At 39.5% G+C, this 23,156-nt stretch overlaps 1 protein-coding gene across 2 annotated transcripts in view; it reads right to left on the bottom strand.

The window, feature by feature from the left end:
* Window positions 1-21,623, bottom strand: part of kdr (kinase insert domain receptor (a type III receptor tyrosine kinase)) — a 70,777-nt gene extending 49,154 nt beyond the window's left edge. For both annotated transcript variants that reach the window (XM_078398530.1, XM_078398538.1), the window contains exons 1-7: window positions 21,318-21,623; window positions 12,516-12,597; window positions 10,484-10,689; window positions 8,945-9,066; window positions 7,940-8,108; window positions 3,252-3,391; window positions 839-1,010 (exon numbers count right to left, since the gene is read on the bottom strand). In XM_078398530.1, coding sequence (XP_078254656.1) covers window positions 839-1,010; window positions 3,252-3,391; window positions 7,940-8,108; window positions 8,945-9,066; window positions 10,484-10,689; window positions 12,516-12,597; window positions 21,318-21,378 — 952 coding nt within the window. In that variant the 5' untranslated portion in view covers window positions 21,379-21,623. The remainder of the gene's footprint in view (window positions 1-838; window positions 1,011-3,251; window positions 3,392-7,939; window positions 8,109-8,944; window positions 9,067-10,483; window positions 10,690-12,515; window positions 12,598-21,317) is intronic.
* Window positions 21,624-23,156: the final 1,533 nt, after the last annotated feature.

Raw genomic sequence — 23,156 nt, 5'->3', positions numbered from 1 at the left:
TGAGAACGAGGGGGATTCTGTCCTTGTTACAAATGGGGAGAGGGGGAGCAAGAGCGGAGCTGCGGGATATAGAAGAGCCCCTAGTGAGAGCCTCATTTATAATAGAAGAGGGGAAGCCCCGTTTCCTGAAGAATGTGGACATCTCTGATGCCCCAGTGTGAAACACCTCATCCCGGGTGCAGATGCGGTGTAGACGGAGGAATTGGGAGTAGGGGATAGACTTTTTGCAGGGGACAGGGTGGGAAGAAGTGTAGTCCAGATAGTTGTGTGGGTCAGTGGGTTTATAGTAGATGTCAGTCATTACTCTGTCCCCTATGATGGAGATGGTGAGGTCCAGAAACGGTAGGGAGATGTCGGAGATAGTCCAGGTATATTTAAGAGCAGGATGGGAATTGGTAGTGAAGTGCATGAAGTCAGTGAGTTCTGTATGGGTACAAGAGGTAGCACCAATGCAGTCGTCGATGTAGCGGAGGTTGAGTTCGGGGATGGGGCCAGTGTACATCTGGAACAGGGATTGTTCGACGTACCCGACAAAGAGGCAGGCGTAGCTAGGGCCCATGTTCTCTGATGCCCTAGTGTGAAACACTATTCTCCAAACAAGTGCAAATGGTTTACTTGATGCCCCAAAAGCACATTTATGAGCTAACATAAAAGCAGTGCAAAGCTCTTTCGTTTCATTCGCCCATCAAGGTTACAGTGTTTGCAGAAACTCTTGGTTCAGCCTGACATTTGCCAGTGGTAGTTATAATTGGTAATAATGTCATACCCTTAAAATACCTTAAAACTACTTCTATCTAGTGAATGTATTTCACAGCATATCATACAGAATACATCTTACCATAGACAATAACATCAGCGCTGGTCTCCATTGTCATCTTTGCATTGAAAGCTTTGCAGAAATATCTGCCTTCATCTCTCTTTGTCATATTATCTATAATCAGAATTCTTGAGATTTCCACGCTATTTCCTAAACGTCGCTTCTGGGTTTTGATGACTACGTGAGGATTGTGCTATAATTAACAGAAATCGTGTTTATTTGGAGATCCAATACTATATATTTCAATAGGAAAAAAAACCCTGCAGATGCTGGTTTACATCGAAGGTAGACACAAAATGCTGGAGTAACTCAGTGGGTCAGGCAGCATCTCGGGAGAGAAGGAATGGATGACTTTTCGGGTCTTAAAACTACTTCTTGGCTACTTTCCCAAGGCAGCGTGATGAGTGGATGGAGACAATGGGGAAGGAGGGGAGAATGAGTTACTCCAGCATTTTGTGTCCACCTACTATATAGTTCAAATTTACTGAATGGATTCTGCTATGGCCTCGACAGCACACCAATGCTCTACCTACTCAGAAGACTAAGGATATTCAACATGTCTCCAATGATTCTTACCAACTTCTACAGATCTACCATAGAAATCTTTGAATGCATCACAGCTTGGGTTGACAATTGCTCTGCCCACGATCACAAGATGTGATCACAGTCCAGTTCACCACACAAAGCAACCTCCCCCCATCTCATTTCCCCCATCTCATTCTCCCCTCCTTCCCCATTGTCTCCATCCACTCATCACGCTGCCTTGGGAAAGTAGCCAACTTAATCATGTATCATTCACACACCGGTCATTCCCTCTTCTCCCATCTTCCTCCCAGCAGAAGATACAAAAGCTTGAAAGCATGCACTGCCAGATTTAAGAACTGCTTCTGTTATCAGACTCTTGAATGGTTTATCGTAACCGAACAATGTATTCCTCATCTCCCAAAGTACCCTGTTACTTTTGTTATCTATTCTTTCTCTATAGTTGGAACACTATATTCTGCTATCTGTTTTTCTTTTTTTGCAGCACGTTTTATAATCATGTATGGTTTGATCTTCTCATATATGGTCCGATTTGGCTGGATTGCTTGCAACGCAAAATTTTCATTGTATCTCGTTCTCACCTTTTCATCAATTTTCATGTACAAATGACAATAATAACCAATATCGATTTATGTGGACCTAGATCGTCTCATTGATTAACATTAGTATCTGTGATGCATTAGGTTGGCTCACTAGGTAGTATTCTTACACCTGAAAGTGCAAATTTCAGTGGCATTCTGAACTTAAACTGCATAATTAATATGTCTTTGTTATGCAGCTGAGAAAGTGTTGAATTATCTGATACATTACCTTGTTTGTGGGGAATTAAATTGAGAGTCTGTCTATGTATTAAATTGAATTTAAAAAAAGAGTCCTTGTCAAAAAGATGACTGGTCTCTTCACAAATATTTCCTTGATATTTCCTTACAAACAAAAATATTCCAGCCATTTATCTCAAGATCCGCCTTTCATTGTGTAGCTTTTTTTTTATCTTTCTTGGTGTTTGTGGAACTTTGTAGAAAATGAAGTTGCTTTACTTTAACAATAATGGTTGCAATTCCAAAGGAATTCATCGTAGATATTCTTAAGGTGCAATCTGACTACATTTCACAATTTCTACAAAAAGGTAAATTCTCTACATACTGAGAACAAAACAATAATTCATGAAGTCTGATATTTTGTTATTTTAACTACGATTGGTTATAATTGACAATTTATAAGGTATTTCTCCTGCTCCAAACATTACTGGCATATTTCCACATCAATATTAGAAATTTGTTTCCAATAATGGCTCCAATGGTCTCTGTTCTAAATTAATATAGAACAATACTGCCAGGAACAAACTCTTCAGCCCACAATGACTGTGCCTATCATGATGCCATGATGGCATGTTTTATTCAACAATATTATTATTTCAATAAGTTCAAGACACTAAAATCTCAGATGTCTATTTCTGGCCTGTTACTCCCTTTAGCCAAGACTACCATAGATTTACAATGTTTCCTTTGTGCTACTTGCCCTAGTAATGTGACCTTAAGATCTTTTGGGTTTTATAACTTTTTTGTAATTGTAGTGCAAAAAGAAATTACTAACAATCTTACTTCTTTCAACACTTGTATTCAGTTTGCAATTCACACTTTACCTGTTCAATATACAGAAAATAAGTACTTCCAGGTAAACATGTAAAATATGTATGTTTATGACCACCATTAAATCACTGCTGTAAAACAATCTACTTCGACAGTAACAATCTACTTCTATGATAAACCCAGGCCTGAAACCCCAGTAACAGAGAGTGAACATCATATCCTGCTTCATTTGGGTTTATCCATAAAGATACCTTTTTACCTTTTCAAATCAATAAAACCAGTAATATTTTTATATGTTATACCTTCTCATCTGGATATTCCCATTGAAATGACAGCGGTACATGCAATTCAGTTCTGGCAGTGCAGTTGAGTATCAAGCGCTCCCTCACTAACAATTCCACTGGGGTTGGTGTGTTCAGTGTGAGGTTATAAATCCTGTATCCTGCAGAATGAATTATAAATAGAGATTTATGCTGTAGTAGCTTGGATGATATTCAGTTTCAGTTTAGTTTATCGTCACGTATACCAAGGTACAGTGAAAAGCTTTTGTTGCATGCTAACCGGTCAGCAGAAAGACAATACACGATTACAATCAATCCATTTACAGTCTATAGATACATGATATGGGAATAACGTTTAGAGCAAGCCAGCAAAGTCCAATCAAGAATAGTCCGAGGGTCATCAAAGAGGTTGATAGTAGTTCAGCACTGCTCTCTGGTTGTGGTAGGATGATTCAGTTGCCTGATAACAGCTGGGAAGAAACTGTCCCCGAATCTGGTGGCGTGTGTTTTCACACTCCTATACCTTTTGCCTGATGGGAAGAAGAGGGAGTGGCAAGGGTACAACTCATCCTTGATCATGCTGATGACCTTGCTGAGGCAGCGTGAGGAATAAATGGAGTCAATAGAAGGGAGGTTGGTTTGTGTGATGGTCTAGGCTGTGTCCACAATTCGCTGCAATTTCTTGCAGTCTTGGATGGAGCTGTTCCCAAACCAAGCAGTGATGCATCCTGATAAAATGTTTTCTATGGTTCATCTGTAGAAGTTAGTGAGGCTGTAGGGGAGTGCTGTAGGAACTCAAAAGAAACTGCATTTGCTGTAATCTTGAGCAAAACACAAAGTACTGGATGAGGTACAGGTTAGGCAGCATCGGAGGAGGGAATGAACTGAGGAGGGAATGGACAGGTCGGGACCCTTCTTCAAGTGATTAGTGGAACCAGGTGAGAAAGGATTGATTAGCAGATGAGTCAGGTGGGGGAGAAAAGTGTGGAGGTTGCAACTAAAACTGAAGATGATTAGTGGAGAAGACTAGATGGTGGATTCTGATAAGGGAGGAAGGTGAGAAGTGAAATGTAGAACTAGAAAGAAGGAGAGTGGATAGAAAGGAATGGTGGAGCCAGAGGAATTGTCCTGCTGTTTTTCCCTGTATACTTAATGTAATAAGAACACATTTGCCATTACAAATAACATAAAATCACTTGAAACAGCAGGTCGGACAAAATTTATGTACAGAGAAACTGTGTCAATATTTTACGAAAATAACCTTCCTTGAGAACTTCTATTTTCCAGAATTTTCAACCTGCTGTATTTTATTTGTAATTTTGTTTAACAAGTCATGTGGAGGAAATCTCCTTATATTATCAGATGCCATCACAGTTTCTTACTGTCAGAGTGTTGAACATTGACCTGGAACTGTGTGGACCAGAATGGTTAATGTGCATTAACAGATGCCTTTGATGGCCATAGTTTGCAGTGCAGCGACTGTTTCAGTCCTCAATGTGCTCCTGCCAAATGCAGTTAAAGACCATGATGAAAATATGCTACCCAGAGTAACTGGGCAAAGATAGTATGGAGGGGGTTCATAAGACCAGATTACATAGGAGCAAAATAGGTCATTTGGCCCATCGAGTCTGCTCCACTATTCCATCATTGCAGTCTATTTTTCCCCCTCAACCCCATTCTACTGCCTTCTCCCCTTAACCTTTGATGCCCTTACCAATCAAGAACCTATCCATCTCCGCTTTAAAAATACCCAAATGACAACCTCCACAGTCATCTGTGGCAATGAATTCCACAAATTCACCATCCTCTGACTAATGAAATTCCTCCCCATCTCTGTTATAGAGTCATAGAGTGATACAGTGTGGAAACAGGCCCTTCAGCCCAACTCGCCCACACCAGCCAAAAATGTCCCAGCTACACTAATCCCACTTGCCTATGCTTGGTCCATATTCCTCCAAACCTATCCTATACATGTACATGTCTAACTGTTTCTTAAACAATGGGATTGTCCCAGCCTCAACTACCTCCTCTGGCAGCTTGTTCCATACACCCACCACCCTTTGTGTGAAAAAGTTACCCTAAAAAGTTCTAAAGGAAATTCCTTTTATTCTGAGGCTGTGCCCTCTGGTCCGAGACATTCCCACGACTGGAAATATCCTCTCCACATCCACTCTAACTAGGCCTTTTATTATTCATTTGTTCAGAGAAATTAGAAATTAACAAGCAGAACTGAGGCCGGGACAAATTGATACAATTAAGTGGCCAGGGTGGCATTGGAGTTCAGGCCCTCTATCATGGACCTTGTCAACCAGTGGGCAATGAGTTGGGAAGGTGTCTGATGAGAGAGATTAAAATGGTCATCACTGAGTTCCAATCTGGAAAATATTATTTTTTTGTAGCATTGAAAGGAACAGCATTATGTGCCTAAATATATGAACAGATATTTTTCTTGACGTATGTTCAGGCTTCATATCCTTTCTAACTTTTGTTCTTGGTGTTCTGAATTTTGTCGTAGCTGCCATTTGCAAAATCCCTTTATCCCCCTTTCATTTAATTACTAATCTAATATCTTTAAAAGTAAACTTGGTCCGTCTTGCATGCATCATGTTTTGAATAAAGGGGCTTTATTTATTCCCGCTGATTTAAATTACAATTAAGTCTCTGTGGTTTTGGTAATGTTGTTCTGGTACACTTTTCAAGATCATCTCTGCAGTTTGTGATTAGTGTGTAAAAAAAAACAACGTGGCAGATCATCACAGACTGAAGGTTCTGAAGGAGGCAATCATTGCAATTACTCAGATGGTATATGCTCCTTGTCTAACCTGTCATCATCAGAAGAAGCAGGACAAAGAGCAAATTAAATGAAAACAAAGAGAGATCTGAGTTCATGCGCTTCCTAGCAAGAAATTGTCACAAACATTCCAATTTTAGCAATCAGGAAGCTCCTTGGATGGAAGAGACATGGTGAAACCAAATGAAATATCTCAGAAAAACACCGCAGACACATTTAAGTGCAGATTCTACTAAATAAACTATCTGTCTCGTTGAATGCAGTTGGTGTGGACTAAATTGTACAATTAATTAATTATATCAAGACAATTAAATTATTTATTGGAATAGAACTAGTTTTCCTGTCAAGAGAAACAGAAACACAATAATGTAAACATTACCAACTCAAACCTCATCTCAACAGGCAAAGAACATGAAGTGACATTGTACAATTGCACTCGCCTTTATCAATCAGAAGAGAAGCCCCACTGTGAGTAATAGTATAAACTGGGCAATTCTGATTAGCTAGTATCTCAGGACACACTTTATACTGTGGTTCTTATAAGTTGAGATGCATATGAACCACATGACAGACAGTTCATGTAACAGGCTGATAGACTGATAGGCTGATAGTTATTTTCCACAAAAGTCCATGCAGTGGAATGTCTACCCCCACTCAATGAATAGAATTTTCCATTGTAATCATATCCTCCACAGTGGATAAATAAGCAATGATTTTTGTGTCAAATCATGGGGGTTGCAGGACAAAAGGAATGTGTTCTGGTTGTCCAGCCACTGAAAGGAAGTCATTAAGTTGGAAAGGGTGTAGGAGAAAATTCACAGAATGTTACCTGGGCTTACAGCTTGAATTATTAGGAGTAATTGGATAGGCTGAGACTTTTTTTCTTTGGAGGTTGAATGATGACCTTATTCAGTTGTCCAAGATCGGGAGGGGCATAGATAAAATTCACACTTTTTTCCCAATGTAGAAGATTATAAAACTAGAGGACATTGACTTAAGGTGAGAGGAGAGAGACTTAAGAGGGATCTGAGGTGTAGGTTTTTTCACTCAGAGGTTAGTCTGTATCTGGAATGAATTGGCAGGGGAAGCTATAGAAGTGGATATAATTACAACTTTTAAAAGATATTTGGACAGATTGTGGATCGCAAGGATTTATAGGGGCAGGCAAATGGGACCAAGACAGAGTGGCTCTATGATCTGAGTTAGTTCCTGTTTGGTCTGATTTGCAGATATCTAATTTTAAGGGCGAAGTTTTAAGGGTGAAGTTTCCTCAGTAAGAAGGAGAATCAAATGATTACTTATTTCCTCTTTAATTTTGGACTTAAAAAAGTGTCCTATAAATCCATGACTTTTGACTTACTCCAATTCTGAACAAGGGAGACAAACTGGCTCTTTTGTAATCTTTTGGTACCCATGAAATTTAACAAGTTTTGAAAAAACTCGTCCAGTGGGTCCACTATATCTACAGCCACTTCTTTTAAAACCCTTGTGTGCAAGACATTAGGTCCTATCAATTTGACTGCCTTTAGCCCTGTGAGATTAGACTGAGATATATATAAACCATGTGACAGACATTACAATTGCAGCATAATTTTATCTGTGTGCTCAGTAAGCGTTTCTTCATAGCATTCTTAACACTTTTAGTCATTCCTCTAAAGGTGCTGCTGTTATTGATTGAAAACCAAACGCCCCACCACCATCTTAACAAGCTAAATGTAGGACAACACAATAGCATTAAGTACATGACATCTGACCAAAAGATGGCACAAGCCTCATAACAGTAACTTCATACAGATACAGCATAAAGCACCTTTTAATGGGTATTCACATAATTCTGTGAAAACTTTTTAAAATCAAATATTATTTCCATATGTTTAAGATTTAGTCATTTCAATATAAATGTACAAAGTGCCCTTACCTACAATTACCAACAGGTAAGTAGCAGATCGATAGACTTTTCCATTCACAGTTGTCTCACAATTGGCCATCGCTGCAGCTTTGATGGTCTCTCTCATAGTAATGAAACCTTTCTTATTGTCCCACAAGTTTGTTTTTCCATCAGGAACAATGTAATTATCTGGATATCTCTGTTCGCATAACAAAGATTTTTTTTTTAAACGAAAGTTGTAACTAAGCAACAACTAGTGAACAAGTACACTGGTAAATTATGTTTTATGATGTTGTGCAGGTGACCTCCCTCCCCCCCACTTGGGGTTATGGAAACTCGCCCTTACAGAATTCATAACTTGCTACTCAAAAAAATTAGCTACAAGTAAATAAAATTTACATTCGTGGAATTTGTGTGGAAAATAAGCAAATAAATATTGCAAAATTGAATTTCTTTCAATTCTCATTTATTTTCACTTGCACAGACATGACTTCAAATTTACAGAAAATTGTTATATGGCCCATTTTCTGGGAATGCAACTTCCCATAATGTGGAGTCCCTGCACCATTCGACATTATACTCAAGTGGTAGAATTAACATAGTATTAAAAAAAAGAACACAAAGTGCTGGAGTAACTTAGCAAGTCAGGCAGCATCTCTGGAGAACATGGAAAGGTGACGTATCAGGTAGAGACACTTCTTCAGATTGGTTTTGAGTCTAAAGAAGGGTCTTAACCAGAAACATTACCTATTTATGTTCTACGGAGATGCTACCTGACCGGCTGAGTTACTCCAGCACTTTGTGCCCTTTTGTTTATTAACCAGCATCTGCAGTTCCTTGTTTCTAACATAGTATTAAGATAGCCCTCATTTTAAAGCTGTGTACAAAACTACAATTTTTTTACAGGCACACAGAAAGTTACTCTGCATATATTCAAATATAAAAAGCCTATTTAAAAATTCAACATTTATGTACATTTACAACTTTATAAGTATAGCTATTAGGAAGTGAACTGGGAAGATCAATTATACTTACCAGATGTAAGGTCACATTAAGATCCGGAATAGAGACCTTGCATGGAATGACAAGTTTCTTCGCTTCAGTTATTAACAGAGCTTCTGGTATCTCAGAAGGATTCACAAATGGCAGTTTTTCATCTAAAGTGCAACAAGATATCAATTTGTGATTTGCTATAGCTTCAAATTCTAATAAAATATATCTTGAGATATCAACAGTAGCTGGTGAGTTAGATCACATCCCAGCAACATATGCCTGAGGTCCATTACATCATGGATTATTCTTGGGGATAGGAGCACTCAGAAATTCCTCAAACATGTGACATTGGCTCCTCAGTATTTTTGGCATCTCATCAGCTGCATTAGGGCAAGTGGTCATATAAAACTATAAGCTAAAAGCACATCAATTTAAGCTGTAAAGCATTGGTAACGTATTCTTTTGTACTCTATATTGAATGAAGAGAGATTGCACTAAAGTTTTCATTGCTATTTTATTCCGTTTCATTTTTAAATAAATGAACTTGCAAAAAGAACTGCAGTAACAGTTGCATCAGGAATTAATATGATCTTCTGGGTAGCTAACTATCAATGAAGCACACACAAAAAGCTGGAGTAACTCAACGGGTCAGGCGGCATCTCTGGGGAGAAGGAATGGGTGACGTTTCGGGTCGAGACCAAGCATATGGCCATTTTCTTGATACATTTCTGATGAACTTCTCATGGACGTGTAAAATTTTAAATTACACATTCTGGGAGATTCATAATCATTCATTATGAAAGATATGCTTTCAGGCTGATTTGCAATAACACACATTTTAACTGCACAAAAGAAATTAGATGGTCGGAGTCATGAGTGCCAATCAGGAAATTGGTTTGTTGTTTTATTATAATCCCTTCTGATTAGTAAGACAGAAGAAAGTGCTGCAGGCTATCTGCATTTAACCACATTGCTTTGGAAGTCAGTAAACAGGAACCCTATGGAGGCTAACCCCAGCATGTGGTGGACTTTAATGTGGGCACATTGCTGCTGTCAAAGCAAAAGGTGATCATTTGCATGGTCTCTGATAAGAATCTGAATCTACTACTACAAAAGAGGCAGTGCTGTTACATCAAAGAGTAAAGAGAATGAATAGACATGCTGCAGGAAATACAGGCTTAAACTGAAATGCTTTTCTCACTTGGAAAATTACCTAATTAATATTAAGAGCCTGTGTGTGTTTATTTGAATATGATAAAATAGGATTCAAATAAATAACGTTTATTTAATATATTTAACACTACAGTCATTTCACTCTTAATTGTCTTGGTACACATGACAATAAAGTAACTTTTGAACTATTGAAATAATGTTTTTTAAAAAGTTTTTCTTCATTATTTTTCATCTTTTTTAATGTTGTTACTTGAAATATTAACATCGTATTCAACAGACAGAGGAATTAGCCATAAGTGGAGTATTAGCTGTCACTGCTGCACTGAAATTATTGGCCATTGTTCTGACCATACACAAACAATTTCTTCCTGAGGACCAGATGTTAAACAATTGTAAAAGTTTTCTTACCCTGAACAAAGACATAGATACTTGTAGCTACATGGATCGGGGACAACTTATGGAAACACCGGTATGTTCCAGTATCATTTGCATTGGTCTTTGTCAGAATGAGAGTTGTGCAAAACCAATTCTCACTATCGCACTTAGTCAGGGATATCCTGTGTTCCATGCTACTGTGATTTGTGGGCCATGACCATTCCAGCGGTCCATATCCACTGCAGCAAATATGTAGAAGAAACAACATATTCTCAATAAGAAATGCACAGCCAGTTATGTGACAGAAATGCACAGCCAGCACAACAATATTATGAATTTAATTTTTTATGATGTTTTAACCACAAAGAATCATAAAATCTTCATCAATACAAAGAGGAGCATACATTTTGAAAACTATGCTACTAGTGTTATCCCTACATTTCATAAAAGCAATTACAATGAAAATGGCATTATTTGATCAGATTTATTTTATATCTATAGATTTTATTTCTCAGCAGAAAAAAAGATAGAATATGCTTTAAGCTCCAAGTGCTTTGTGTAATAATTCAATGTGGAAGAGGCATAATTTGTGATAAACATATCCAACCACATTTCCATTAGTTTTAAAATATGGATTCTAATGAAAATAGCTCCTAAGTATAAAATTTTAGAACAAATAGCTCCTAAGTATAACATTTTGACTTCATGAAATAACAGTGAAGTTGATGTTTAATCCCAGTGAGAAAACTAACAACCAATGATTTGTGCTTCTATGACTTTTCTAACATAATCTTTCACAAAAGTAACCATTCAAAGTTTGGCACCATTGCATAAGGTAGATTTTAAGGTAGAGGAAAGCAGGAATTAAAGGAAAGAATTGCAAATTTTAGGGTCTTGATAGTGAGCACAGTAACTAACAGTCATGAGGCCAAAATTGAAAGGTTTCAGGGATCTCACGGAGTTGTATAACTGAAGGGGATGCACGGGGCAGTGTAATGAGTGAAACTGACAGTTCGCAGGGAAAGGGTGAGAATATTAAAATCCAGGCATTGCTCATTGAGAATAAATAAGGGAGAATTAGATTTAATGTTGGTCACACATGCACAGCAGAGTTTCGGATGACCTCAAGTCTCCATGGGGTGGAGCAAGGAAGTCCACTGGAACATCCAAGGAAGACGAGGTAGCAGTGTCATAGATAAGCATTTGGCAACAAATAACTTGAGGCAGGAACAGAATCAGATCATATTATGATGGTGGAAATAGGTGCTTGTAGCAAGAGTGTAAGTAGCCAGTCTAAAGCTCGTCTTTGCCTCCTACACCCCTCAACCTCGTCAGCTTCAAGGAAAACCAAACCTATACAATTGACACCTCATAACTGAAATATTCACTTCATCCTACATCCTGGGAAGTTTCCTCTGCACCCTCTCTGGTGTAATCACACCCTTCCGAAAGTGTGGCAACCAGAACTGCATACAGAATTCCAGCTGTGGCCTAACCAATGTATTATTAAGATGAAGATGGACACAAAATGCTGAAGTAACTCAGCGGGACATGCAGCATCTCTAGAGAGAAGGAATGGGTGATGTTTTGGGTCGAGACCCTTCTTCAATGTTTTATTAAGTTGTATTAAGATCTCTCTGCACTCTATTCCCCGGCTAATGAAGGCAAGACTTCTTCAATATTTACCTGTGCTGCCACCTTCACGGATCTTTGGATTTGTACACCAAGTTCCCTTTGTTCCACTATACCCCCCAGGAGCTGTCCCTCATTTGACCCATTAAAATGGATCATCTCTTGTGAAGATTATATTCCAGTTTATGTTCATGATTAATGTTTTGAACTTCAACAACAAAATGCACTGCAATGCAGTTACATGGTCATTGATAATTCTGTCAGAATTTTTTTGGCTAATGTCCCTTTAGATAATGCAAATAAAAATGTTTAATAAAACAGAGACACATTGAAAAATAACATTAAAATGTTGATATTATTAATATTAAAAGCTGTATGATATTTAAGGCATTTAAATTTAATAATTCATGAAAAAAGTAGAAACTCCTCTTACCGGCAAGTAATCATCAAATTCTCACTCGCATTAATTACATATTCTTTATTCTGGATGCTAAGGAGTGGCAAAGAGTAGAAACCTGTAAATTAAAATATTAGTTGAATTTTAAGGAAAAATCATTGATACGTACTAAATAGAATCAATATATAAGTGTATAATAGTTTCATAATTAACGATTTGTTGCATTGACAATCAGCACAGAAAGATTCAAAATCACAAGGAACTGATACAAGAATAGGTTTTTGACAAAATAGCATCCTTAATTTGAAATGCACATTTGCCACTCTTTGTTTTCTAAGTCTTGTTCAGTTGAAATACCTGTGCATATGAATCCATATCACGTTATGTTTAATAGACATGGGTGTAGACAGGTCTAAAAAAAGTATGAACAACCATTTTACGGAGATAGGAAGGAAAGTCTGTTTGGGTGGGTCCAAGGACCGTTTCTTCTGAGGAACATTGTCATATTATACTTTAAAATATACATTTTCCTGTATTTTGTCTGCTGCAATATTTTCAAGTCTTAATTTTAGGCCCAATAAATAAATAAATAAAATCTGACTCTACATAGTTTCAATGCGATATAAATTAAGATAAAGCAAATTTCCAATTTTATTGGAGAAAAATAATGTGCAAACAACTTTAGCTGAGAAACATATCCCAAATGTTCTAGCAATAAAATTATTGAATGAGGACGAATTGGCTCAACCCATAACGCAAGACATATGGGACGAAAGTTTACAACACATACATCAATGCTCGTTAAACACTAGACACTCATTAATACAATTTAAAATATTACACAGACTACATTATTCGAAGACAAAATTAAACAGGATCTTCCCAAGTATCTCCCCTATTTGTGATAAATGTCAATTTCAAGAAGCCAATTTAACACACTTTTGTGACTTGTACAAATATGCAAAAATTTTGGATCGATATTTTAAAAATCATTTCCAATGTTATTGATAACCAACTGGATTTAGATCCAAAATTAATAATTTTAGGATATCAGAACACATTACAAACTTTACGCTAAGTCAGAGACGCTTTCTTGACTACAGTTTAATAACTGCGAAAAAAGTAATACTTAAATTTTGGAAAAAAACAGTAACCCCCACAATTAAAATGTGGATTACGAAAATGACCGAGACCTTGCATTTGGAAAAAATAAGGTTTGCCTTAATTGACAAACCAGATCTATTTTTTTAAAATATGGTCTCCATTTATTGAATTTTTTAAAAAAGTAAATGGGTTTGACACAAAACTAAAATTTAAAACTAAAGTTAAAACTTGAGTTTAGGGTTGGATGTACAACTATACTCACTAACTCCCGGATCTATCCCCATAATCTTTATATTTGTAATTCTCTTTTTTCTTTGCTTTCTTTCTATTAGTTTATAGTCTTTTTTTTCAATCTCTTTTCATCTATATTTTTTCTTTAAAAATTTAAAAATTGAAGCTATGTAAGAATTCTATAACCAGTTTGTCGTTTATTATTATTTGTACATATGCTTTAAAAAATTAAAAAATTATTGAACGACAATAGACAATAGGTGCAGGAGTAGGCCATTCGGCCCTTCGAGCCAGCACCGCCATTCAATATGATCATTGCTGATCATTCTCAATCAGTACCCCGTTCCTGCCTTCTCCCCATATCCCCTGAGTCCGCTATCCTTAAGATCTCTATCTAGCTCTCTCTTGAATGCATTCGGAGAATTGGCCTCCACTACCTTCTGAGGCAGAGAATTCCACAGATTCACAACTCTCTGACTGAAAATGTTTTTCCTCATCTCCGTTCTAAATGGCCTACCCCTTATTCTTAAACTGTGGCCCCTTGTTCTGGACTCCCCCAACATTGGGAACATGTTTTCTGCCTCTAACGTGTCCAACCCCTTAATAATCTTATACGTTTCGATAAGATCCCCTCTCATCCTTCTAAATTCCAGTGTATACAAGCCTAGTCGCTCCAGTCTTTCAACATATGACAGTCCCGCCATTCCGGGAATTAACCTAGTAAACCTCTGCTGTACGCCCTCAATAGCAAGAATATCCTTCCTCAAATTTGGAGATCAAAACTGCACACAGTACTCCAGGTGCGGTCTCACTAGGGCCCTGTACAACTGCAGAAGGACCTCTTTGCTCCTATAAGCAACTCCTCTTGTTATGAAGACCAACATTCCATTGGCTTTCTTCACTGCCTGCTGTACCTGCATGCTTCCTTTCAGTGACTGATGCACTAGGCCACCCACATCTCGTTGTACGTCCCCTTTTCCTAACTTGACACCATTCAGATAATACTCTGCCTTCCTATTCTTACCACCAAAGTGGATAACCTCACACTTATCCACATTAAACTGCATCTGCCATACATCCGCCCACTCACACAATCTGTCCAAGTCACCCTGCAACCTCAAAGCATCTTCCTCACAGTTCACACTACCACCCAGCTTTGTATCATCTGAAAATACAACATATGTCAACATATGTCAGCTGGTGGTATGGTGCATGTAGAATGTTTTTAAAGAAGGCTCCTTCCGATTTCACAAGAGATCAGGCCAGGTCAATATTTCCATATTCACATTAATTAGCTACTTCATTCATATATTGATAAGACATTTCATTTGAGGGTTCTTCATTAACATAATTGCTAATAGTACTGTGTCAATGGAAGTAGTGTATGGATAATCTTATATATAAGAAAATAACTGCAGATGCTGGTACAAATCGAAGGTATTTATTCACAAAATACTGGAGTAACTCAGCAGATCAGGCAGCATCTCGGGAGAGAAGGAATGGGTGACGTTTCGGGTCGAGACCCTTCTTCAGATTGATGTCAGGGGGGCGGGACAAAGGAAGGATATAGGTGGAGACAGGAAGATAGAGGGAGATCTGGGAAGGAGGAGGGGAAGGGAGGGACAGAGGAACTATCTAAAGTTGGAGAAGTCGATGTTCATACCACTGGGCTGCAAACTTAATCTTACCAGTCAGATCCTAAACAATAGCCCATTGAGCAAAGGGTCATGATAAAGGCACAAATCATTTGAAAGGTTGGTGAATATCTTAGCACTATGCAGCTCCTATGGGTTGTGTGGTTAAATCAAGCCTACAATCTGAATAGTACATATTGAGAATGGACTTTAGAATATTGAAAAAAATATAGAACAGTACACCACAGGAACAAGCCGTTTAGCCCATAATGTCCATGCCAAACACAATGCCAAGTTAAACTAATCTCCTCTGCCAGTACGTGATTTGTATCCCTCATTCCCTGTTTTTGTGAAGACTATTGTGAACCCTTATACTGAAGTACTGGGATAAAAGGCAATCCTTTTCTCTGGAAAAATGCATGGGAATGACACCATGGAACGTAGAAACATAGAAAAAAGGTGCAGGAGTGGGCCTTTCGGCCCTTCGAGCCAGCACCACCATTCAATATGATCATGGCTGATCATCCAAAATCAGTACCCCGTTCTGGCTTTTTCCACATATACCTTGATTCCCTTAGCCCGAAGAGCTAGATCTAACTCTCTCTTGAAAACATCCAGTGAATTGGCCTCCACTGCCTTCTGTGGCAGCGAATTCCACAGATTCACAACTTAACAAATGAAGAAGCAACTTGGTGCCCCCTAAAAGACTGTCAGGGTAATCATGCTTATCATATGCATATTATCACAGCATTGCCAAGTAATGACCCATATCATTGTTACACTGTGACACTTAGAAGGGGAAAGCAGAGCACAATCCCAACACAGGCATGTATGTTTTTAGCACTACATACTGTTTCGATATGTTTACTCTGGAGACAGTGAAAGCATCGAGGAACAAACACTCAGGACAAATAGTGACATCTGCAACTGATTGAGGAGGGGTTTCTTCTGCAACAATAACAACAACTTCCACATAGGGTTCCTTTAACAGAACAAACAATCCAAACAGTACTCTACAAGAGCATTATCAAAGTACAATGGTTAGGGCAAGGACCAAATGCTTGGTTAAAAAAAAGGTAATCTACATATGCAAAGAGTGTAGGAAGGAACTGCAGATGTCGGTTTACACCGCAGATAGATACAAAATGCTGGAGTAACTCAGGCAGCATCTCTGGAGAGAAGGAATGGCTGACATTTTGGGTTGAGACCTTTCTTCAGAAGGAGGATCTCAACCTGAAAAGTCACTCATTCACTCTCTCCTAGATGCTGCCTGACCTGCTGAGTTACCCCAGCATTTTGTGATAATTCCGACAGGTACATGGGTAGAAATGTTTTGAGGAATATAGACCAAATGCAGGCAATGGGACTAGTTCAGATGGATGTTTTGGACAGAATGAATAAACTGGGACAAGAGGCCTGTTTCCATGTTGTATAACTTCTTTGACTCTCTGATTCATGGACAGATGCCACAATTACAGTTCCCTGGATAATCTGAGGTCTAGTTTTAAAGAACAGCAACAATGAAACTCTATGAAAAATATAATAACAAGGATGGTTCCAAATGTTTCTGCTACTCCATAAACACCATTCAAGAACTGCTGCAATTTACTTTTAGAATACTGCGCTCCAGCAATCTGCAGAGCTTTGAACATAGTTTTGAGGCTTCAATTATTGTTGTGCAGGTCAAGTACGGCAGCACATTTTGTCACTTCTGGTTCCCCATTGTATTATCAATACACAATGGGATTCCCAACAAGTGACCAGCATAGTTCACCTCCACTCCATGCACATGGACAATGGTCGCATGGTGTTACGTTATGCTTGGTGCTACATTATTGCCCCTAGAAATAAATGTGTTGCCACTACAATTGAACTTCAAAATTTAACTTTAATATTTAAAATTAAAGATCTCTATGATGAGCCAATGCTATGTTTCCAATAGCTTAACCCAATATTTAAATTAGAATTTTATTCAAAGACCAAAAGAACCCAAACCCATGTATTCACGTCTCTGTGATGTGCATAGCTATGCTGTAACAAATTATGGCCATACAGATATATAGATATGCATTGCAATAAGTACTCCATGCATAGATACATATATTCCTTCATAAACACATTCTATTCAGACATAGGATCCGGTAGATTTTTCTGCTCTAGTTACTTCAAATGCAAAATAAAATGTCCACAATTCTCCAGTTCTGTACTTCATCTGATCCCCAGAAACACTGCATTCGAACGTTTGAATAACAGGAGGACTACTTCGCCAAGGGTCGAGAAGTACCAGACTGAACATTCAGAATTCTTTATATTGCAATCTTGCTCCAGCTCTGAAATAATCGCCGAAAGACTGAATGCTGCCTTTTCAAATGGCAGCAGTATATTCTGCAGCCTCTGTCAAAACAGGATGAGGGGCAGGTGGCTCAGTAAGAAATAGCTGATTGAGACCTCACAGACTCTGGTCAGCAATCAAATTTTCTAATTTTGCACAACTTCATGAATTTACTCAAGGTTCAATGTCAGGCCAATGGACAAACCAATTCGTTCTATGGGTAAGTTCGCATTTAATCTACATTTCTCTTAAATTGCAATATCAAAGATGTAAGATATCAATAATCAATAATAATTGAACAACGAATTCCATTAGAGAGTGATAAGCTTTGTTCGAGTGGTTATATTTTAGATTGCAAACCCATAGTTTAGCTCGTTTGAAAAGTAGTGAGAAATATTCTGCCAATCTAGTACAGCAATATCTACTCGCACGGTCTACCCTTGTTTTAGGAGGGATCCTGTACGCAACTCAGATGCATCGGCTGAGTTCAACCATGTGTGCAGATTCACCTCATTAGAATGACCGCTGTCTATTTTATGGCTACTGCCACTAATTGTGCAACAGGTTTCCACTGATCAACAAGTCCCACGCCTCCTTCCCGTCTGTCAGGAGCTACTTCAGCGAGACAATCCGCGTTGACAGCAGACTTCAGCAGCTCAATTCCCCCCCCACCCCCGACGATTATCCGCTTGCCTTTATTCAGCTATTGGATAACCGTAGTGCATTAAAGCGAACGACTGCGCAGACAGTTCCAAAGCCTTATTTTTGGTACAGGGCATTTTTATGTTCACTTTTCATTTTCGAGTAAAGAGGCAGAACTGTAGTTTAAATAAATTAATTTTGTTCTGGTTTATTTCCCTCCAGTAATGGGGGTATCGTATTTTTCTACTGTGAGAGTCCAAAACCAGGCAGAAATCAAATCACACTGTGTAATATTCAGAAAACATTTGTGCTGTTTTTTGACCAAGATTGGGAGAATCTCAGTCCATTCGCAAATAGTATACTGTTGCAGCCTGATATAATTGGCTTTTGAAAGTAAGATGGCTCCTGTAGCATCAATAAACTGTCTCCTCTGTCATAGACACAAAATGCTGGAGTAACTCAGCGGGACAGGCAACACCTATGGAGAGAAGGAATGGGAGACGTTTCGGGTCGCGACCATTCTTCAGAACTGTCATTGTTTGCTTTAGCTAGAACCATTGTACTTGATTCATAGAAAGCTGCCTTTAGAGATATTGGCGTAAAGTACAATGATTAAATGAGAAAATGCTCCAAGCGGCTAGGTCCTGAAGAATATTCGCAATTTGCAATGCACTGCTTGGTAAAATGTAGAGTGCTGATGCAGGTGCGAATAAAAGATGAGACAAAGGAACACTTACTTGTCCCTTTTATATCCCCCTACCCCCTCTTTCCCGTCGGTCCTGTCCATTTCTACCTATATCCCTCCCTCTGGCTTTCCATTTCACTCCTCCTCTCCTTATCTGACACCCTTTTGTTTAAAGCCTTTTCACCACTAGCCTTTGTTACTGCAACCATCTGTAATCACCCCCCCATCGCCTGATTTTACATGTCACGTGCCAGGTTTTGTCTCACCCCCATCTCTCTTTTCAGGTTTTCCCCCTCCTCCCCCCCCCCCCACCCACACCACTACACCTTAAAACTGAGGTGAGAACAAAACATTTTCACCCAGAGTTGTGAATTTGTGGAATTCTCAGCCACAGAAGGCAGTGGAGGCAAATTCACTGGAAGAATTTAAAAGAGAGCTAGATAGAGCTCGAGGGGCTAATGGAATCAAGGGGTATGGGGAGAAGGCAGGCAGAGGTTACTGATTGTGGATGATCAGCCATGATCATAATGAATGGCAATGAAATGGAAGGGCCAAATGGCCTCATCCTGCACCTATTTTCTGTTTCTATGTTTCTATCAGTCTGAAGAAGAGTCCCGCCCCTAAACGTTGCCTGACAATTCCCTCCATAGATGCTGGCTGACCCGTTGAATTACTCCAGCACTTTCCGTTTCACTTACCATTCCATCATTTGCAGTTCCTTGTATCTCCAACTGTTCTTCGGTTCCACTTCTGACTGCAGTGACCTGGACTCGCCACCACCCTGCCCCCGGTCACACCGCCACCTTCCCACCTGGAGCATGTTATTTACACAACAGTAACCCCGAGCTACTCAGGGTAGCTTCGCACTCCGCAGTTCATTTGAGTGAAGATCATCGCGTCTTTGGATGTTCTCCTAAATAATTTCGAGCATTTTAGGAGAAAATCCACAGATTCACATATCATGAACAGAGCACAATGTCTGCTTCCTGCTCGACTTGCAAAAAAATGCAGATGCTGGAATTCTGAAATAAAACAAAGTGACAGAAAAGCTCGCCGTGCGGCAAATACTATCTGATTTGCTGTTCTTGTTTAGACTTTCTAAAACCTATTATCCCACTGATATAGAGCGGACAACGGGACACCGACGAAGACAGGCAAAGTTGCACGATGTTTGTTTGTTCTGCAGCTTAATGATCATGGCAAACACTCATTTTACTCCTCAATTGACTGAAATACACAGTATGGAAACGGCTCTTCGCCCTCTACCCAGTCCATGCCGACCATCGATCATCCGTTCACACTAGTTCCATGTTTCCCCCTTTTATCGTCCACTCACGACACATTAGGGGCAATTTACGGAGGTCAATTAACCTACAAACCCGCACGTCTTTGGGACGTAGGTAGAAGCTGGAGCACCCTGAGAAAGCCCACGCGGTCCGCACAGTAGCCGAAGTCAGGATCGAACCCGAGTCTCTGGGGCTGAGCTCCACCATCACCTCAGCTCCAACAGCAGCACCACTGTTGACGCCATTGTAAAATTCAATTCTCCGCAAACTATATACTGTACTAATATTATAATTTCCCTGTAAATCTAACCCTAATTGTGTAGTTTCCACCACGATTGATAAAAACCGATTTCTTGCTATGACTTCTCATTTTAACTGTAATACCTGTTTTCGGATGAGTTCAGAGAACTCGTTTGCGCTGCATTACCAATGAGCTAATGAGGTCGTTACAAATCATTTTAAACAGCGACCACAGGTCGACTTGTCAGACTTCCTCGGCTAGCCAGAAGGTGGACTACTCTGTTGCGAAGGATGTCTGCGGCCGCAGGGCACTGTTCCGTACGGGTTGAATGAGGTCGGATTCTCCCCTCCTGCACGACACGAGACGTTTTTCTACAATCATTTTTAGATCAACTCAAAGATCCGCGTTAGCTCTGTTTAATTTAGAAAGCCGGTGCTAAAAACGCGCCACCCAAGGAAGGTGAATACGAGATGGGATTTATATTACAATGTACTCACACCGTCAAAAAAAAGAATTGTACATCATATTCGCTCACTTACAACATTAACTTAAATTTGCATTACGGAACAATTACTAAACGTATTGGGCATTTTGAATCGTCCGCGCAATTGTCATAGGACGAGGTTCCCTTAATTAGCACATAACAAGAACATTTTATTCGTTTGCTTGCAAATGTCCCTCACCAGCTGAATCAGACATCCCCAGCCACAGCCACAGCAGCGCGATAACCAATTTCCCCGACATGTCACAACGGGTAGCCCAGAAACCAGGACAACGTGACCTTCTGGTCCAGCAGAGTCGTTTTCTCAATAAACGTTGAATGATTCCCAGCCTCACAGCCACGTTCTCTGGTCCCCGATACGACCGTGTAACATTTTAAAGTCGCCCTTGATGCAGAGGTTGGATGAAGTCTGCAAAAAAATCCAGGAGTTAGAATCCTGTATCTATTATTCTAGATCGCCCTGCAGAGGAAGATCAGGTTCGGCGGGATGAGGGTCAATCTTTGGTCTGAAGGGGCATGGCAACTTGCAGGTTATATGCGGGAGGAGGTCCCAAGCTACGAAAATTGATCCTCGCGTCACGTGTCACGAGGATGCAGCTCATTCCCCCAAAATCGGAAAACAACTACGAAATAAAAAGAATCTTGTCGTGCTCTGGTCTGGAAAAAATAGGATACATTTAAAAAAACGAACGATGCCCAAGAAATGTTGCATTGAAGCCACTTATTGGAAAAAATGCATAGAAGGAGCAGTAGATCACATAATAAATCGAAATTTAAAGACAGCCAATATAGAACGCGAAAGTCTAGAGTTGTAAATGTACAGCAAGTCATCTGTTGAATGCAACTATTTTCACGAGACGGTTCTCTTCGAGCAATAATGGATGTTTTCAAGAGAGAGTTGGATTTAGCTCTTTGGGCCAGCGGAATCAAGGGATATGGGGAAAAGGTACAAACGGGGTACTGATTCTGGATGATCAGCCATGATCGTTTTGAATAGGAAAATAACTGCAGATGCTGGGACAAATCGAAGGTATCACAAAATGCTGGAGTAACTCAGCAGGTCAGGCAGCATCTAGGAGAGAGGGAATGGGTGACGTTTCGGGTCGAGACCCTTCTTCAGACTAAAGAAGGATCTCGACCCGAAACGTCACCCATTCCCTCTCTCCTATATGCTGCCTGACCTGCTGAGTTACTCCAGCATTTTGTGATACCATGATCATATTGAATCGTAGGGTCGTTGGGTCGAAGAGACGAATGGCCTGCTCCTGCACCTATTTTCTATGTTTCTATGTAATACCACAAATATTGTAAAAAAACAAGTATCGAATGGGTTGGTTTGCTTTTTTGATGTGAAAGTGTCGTTATCTAGAATTATTTCATATACTATTTGCCATAAATCATTCAACGAAATGTTAAAAGAGAATCGCCTATGTTGCTACAAGAAGCGCAAGCTTAGTGATTTGGATTCAACGCCTGTATTGCACACGCACGTTTTGTTTTCAATAGCAGACTGGTATCAGATCCCAGATGTTGTATTCCCAGTGACTTTCAACCCAACGTAGTCTAAATAAACGACAGGAATACTGCCGGAGTAACTCTACGGATCAGGCAGCATCTGTGGAGAACATGGATAAGTGACATTTTGGATCGGGATCCTCCTTCAGACTGATTGTAGTGGGTGGGGGAGTTGAAAGAGAGGAGAGGCAGGATAAAGCGTGGCAGGTAATAGGTGAACAGAGGGACGATGAGAGCGGGGTTGACAGGCGGATGGCTGGATATAGCTCAGAGATGAAAAGATAGAATGCCCGAGACAAAAGGATTGAAGAGTTGCGAATTGTGAAGCTAGAGAAAGGAATGGAGATGGAGGGGAAGGGAAGAAAAGAGTGTGAGTCCAGGTGGGACACAGGGGAAGGGAAGGGGAAGAGGGAGAGATGAGAGGGAGAAAGGGGAGGATGAGTGGGTGTTTGAGGTTACGTAACATTTGATAATTCGATGTTCATATAGTGAGGTTGTCAGCTAT

Source organism: Rhinoraja longicauda, chromosome 1, assembly GCF_053455715.1.
Source record: "Rhinoraja longicauda isolate Sanriku21f chromosome 1, sRhiLon1.1, whole genome shotgun sequence".
Lineage (NCBI taxonomy): Eukaryota > Metazoa > Chordata > Chondrichthyes > Rajiformes > Arhynchobatidae > Rhinoraja > Rhinoraja longicauda.
The sequence above is the reverse complement of the archived record's forward strand: the minus strand, read 5'-3'. Positions and strand labels throughout refer to the sequence as shown.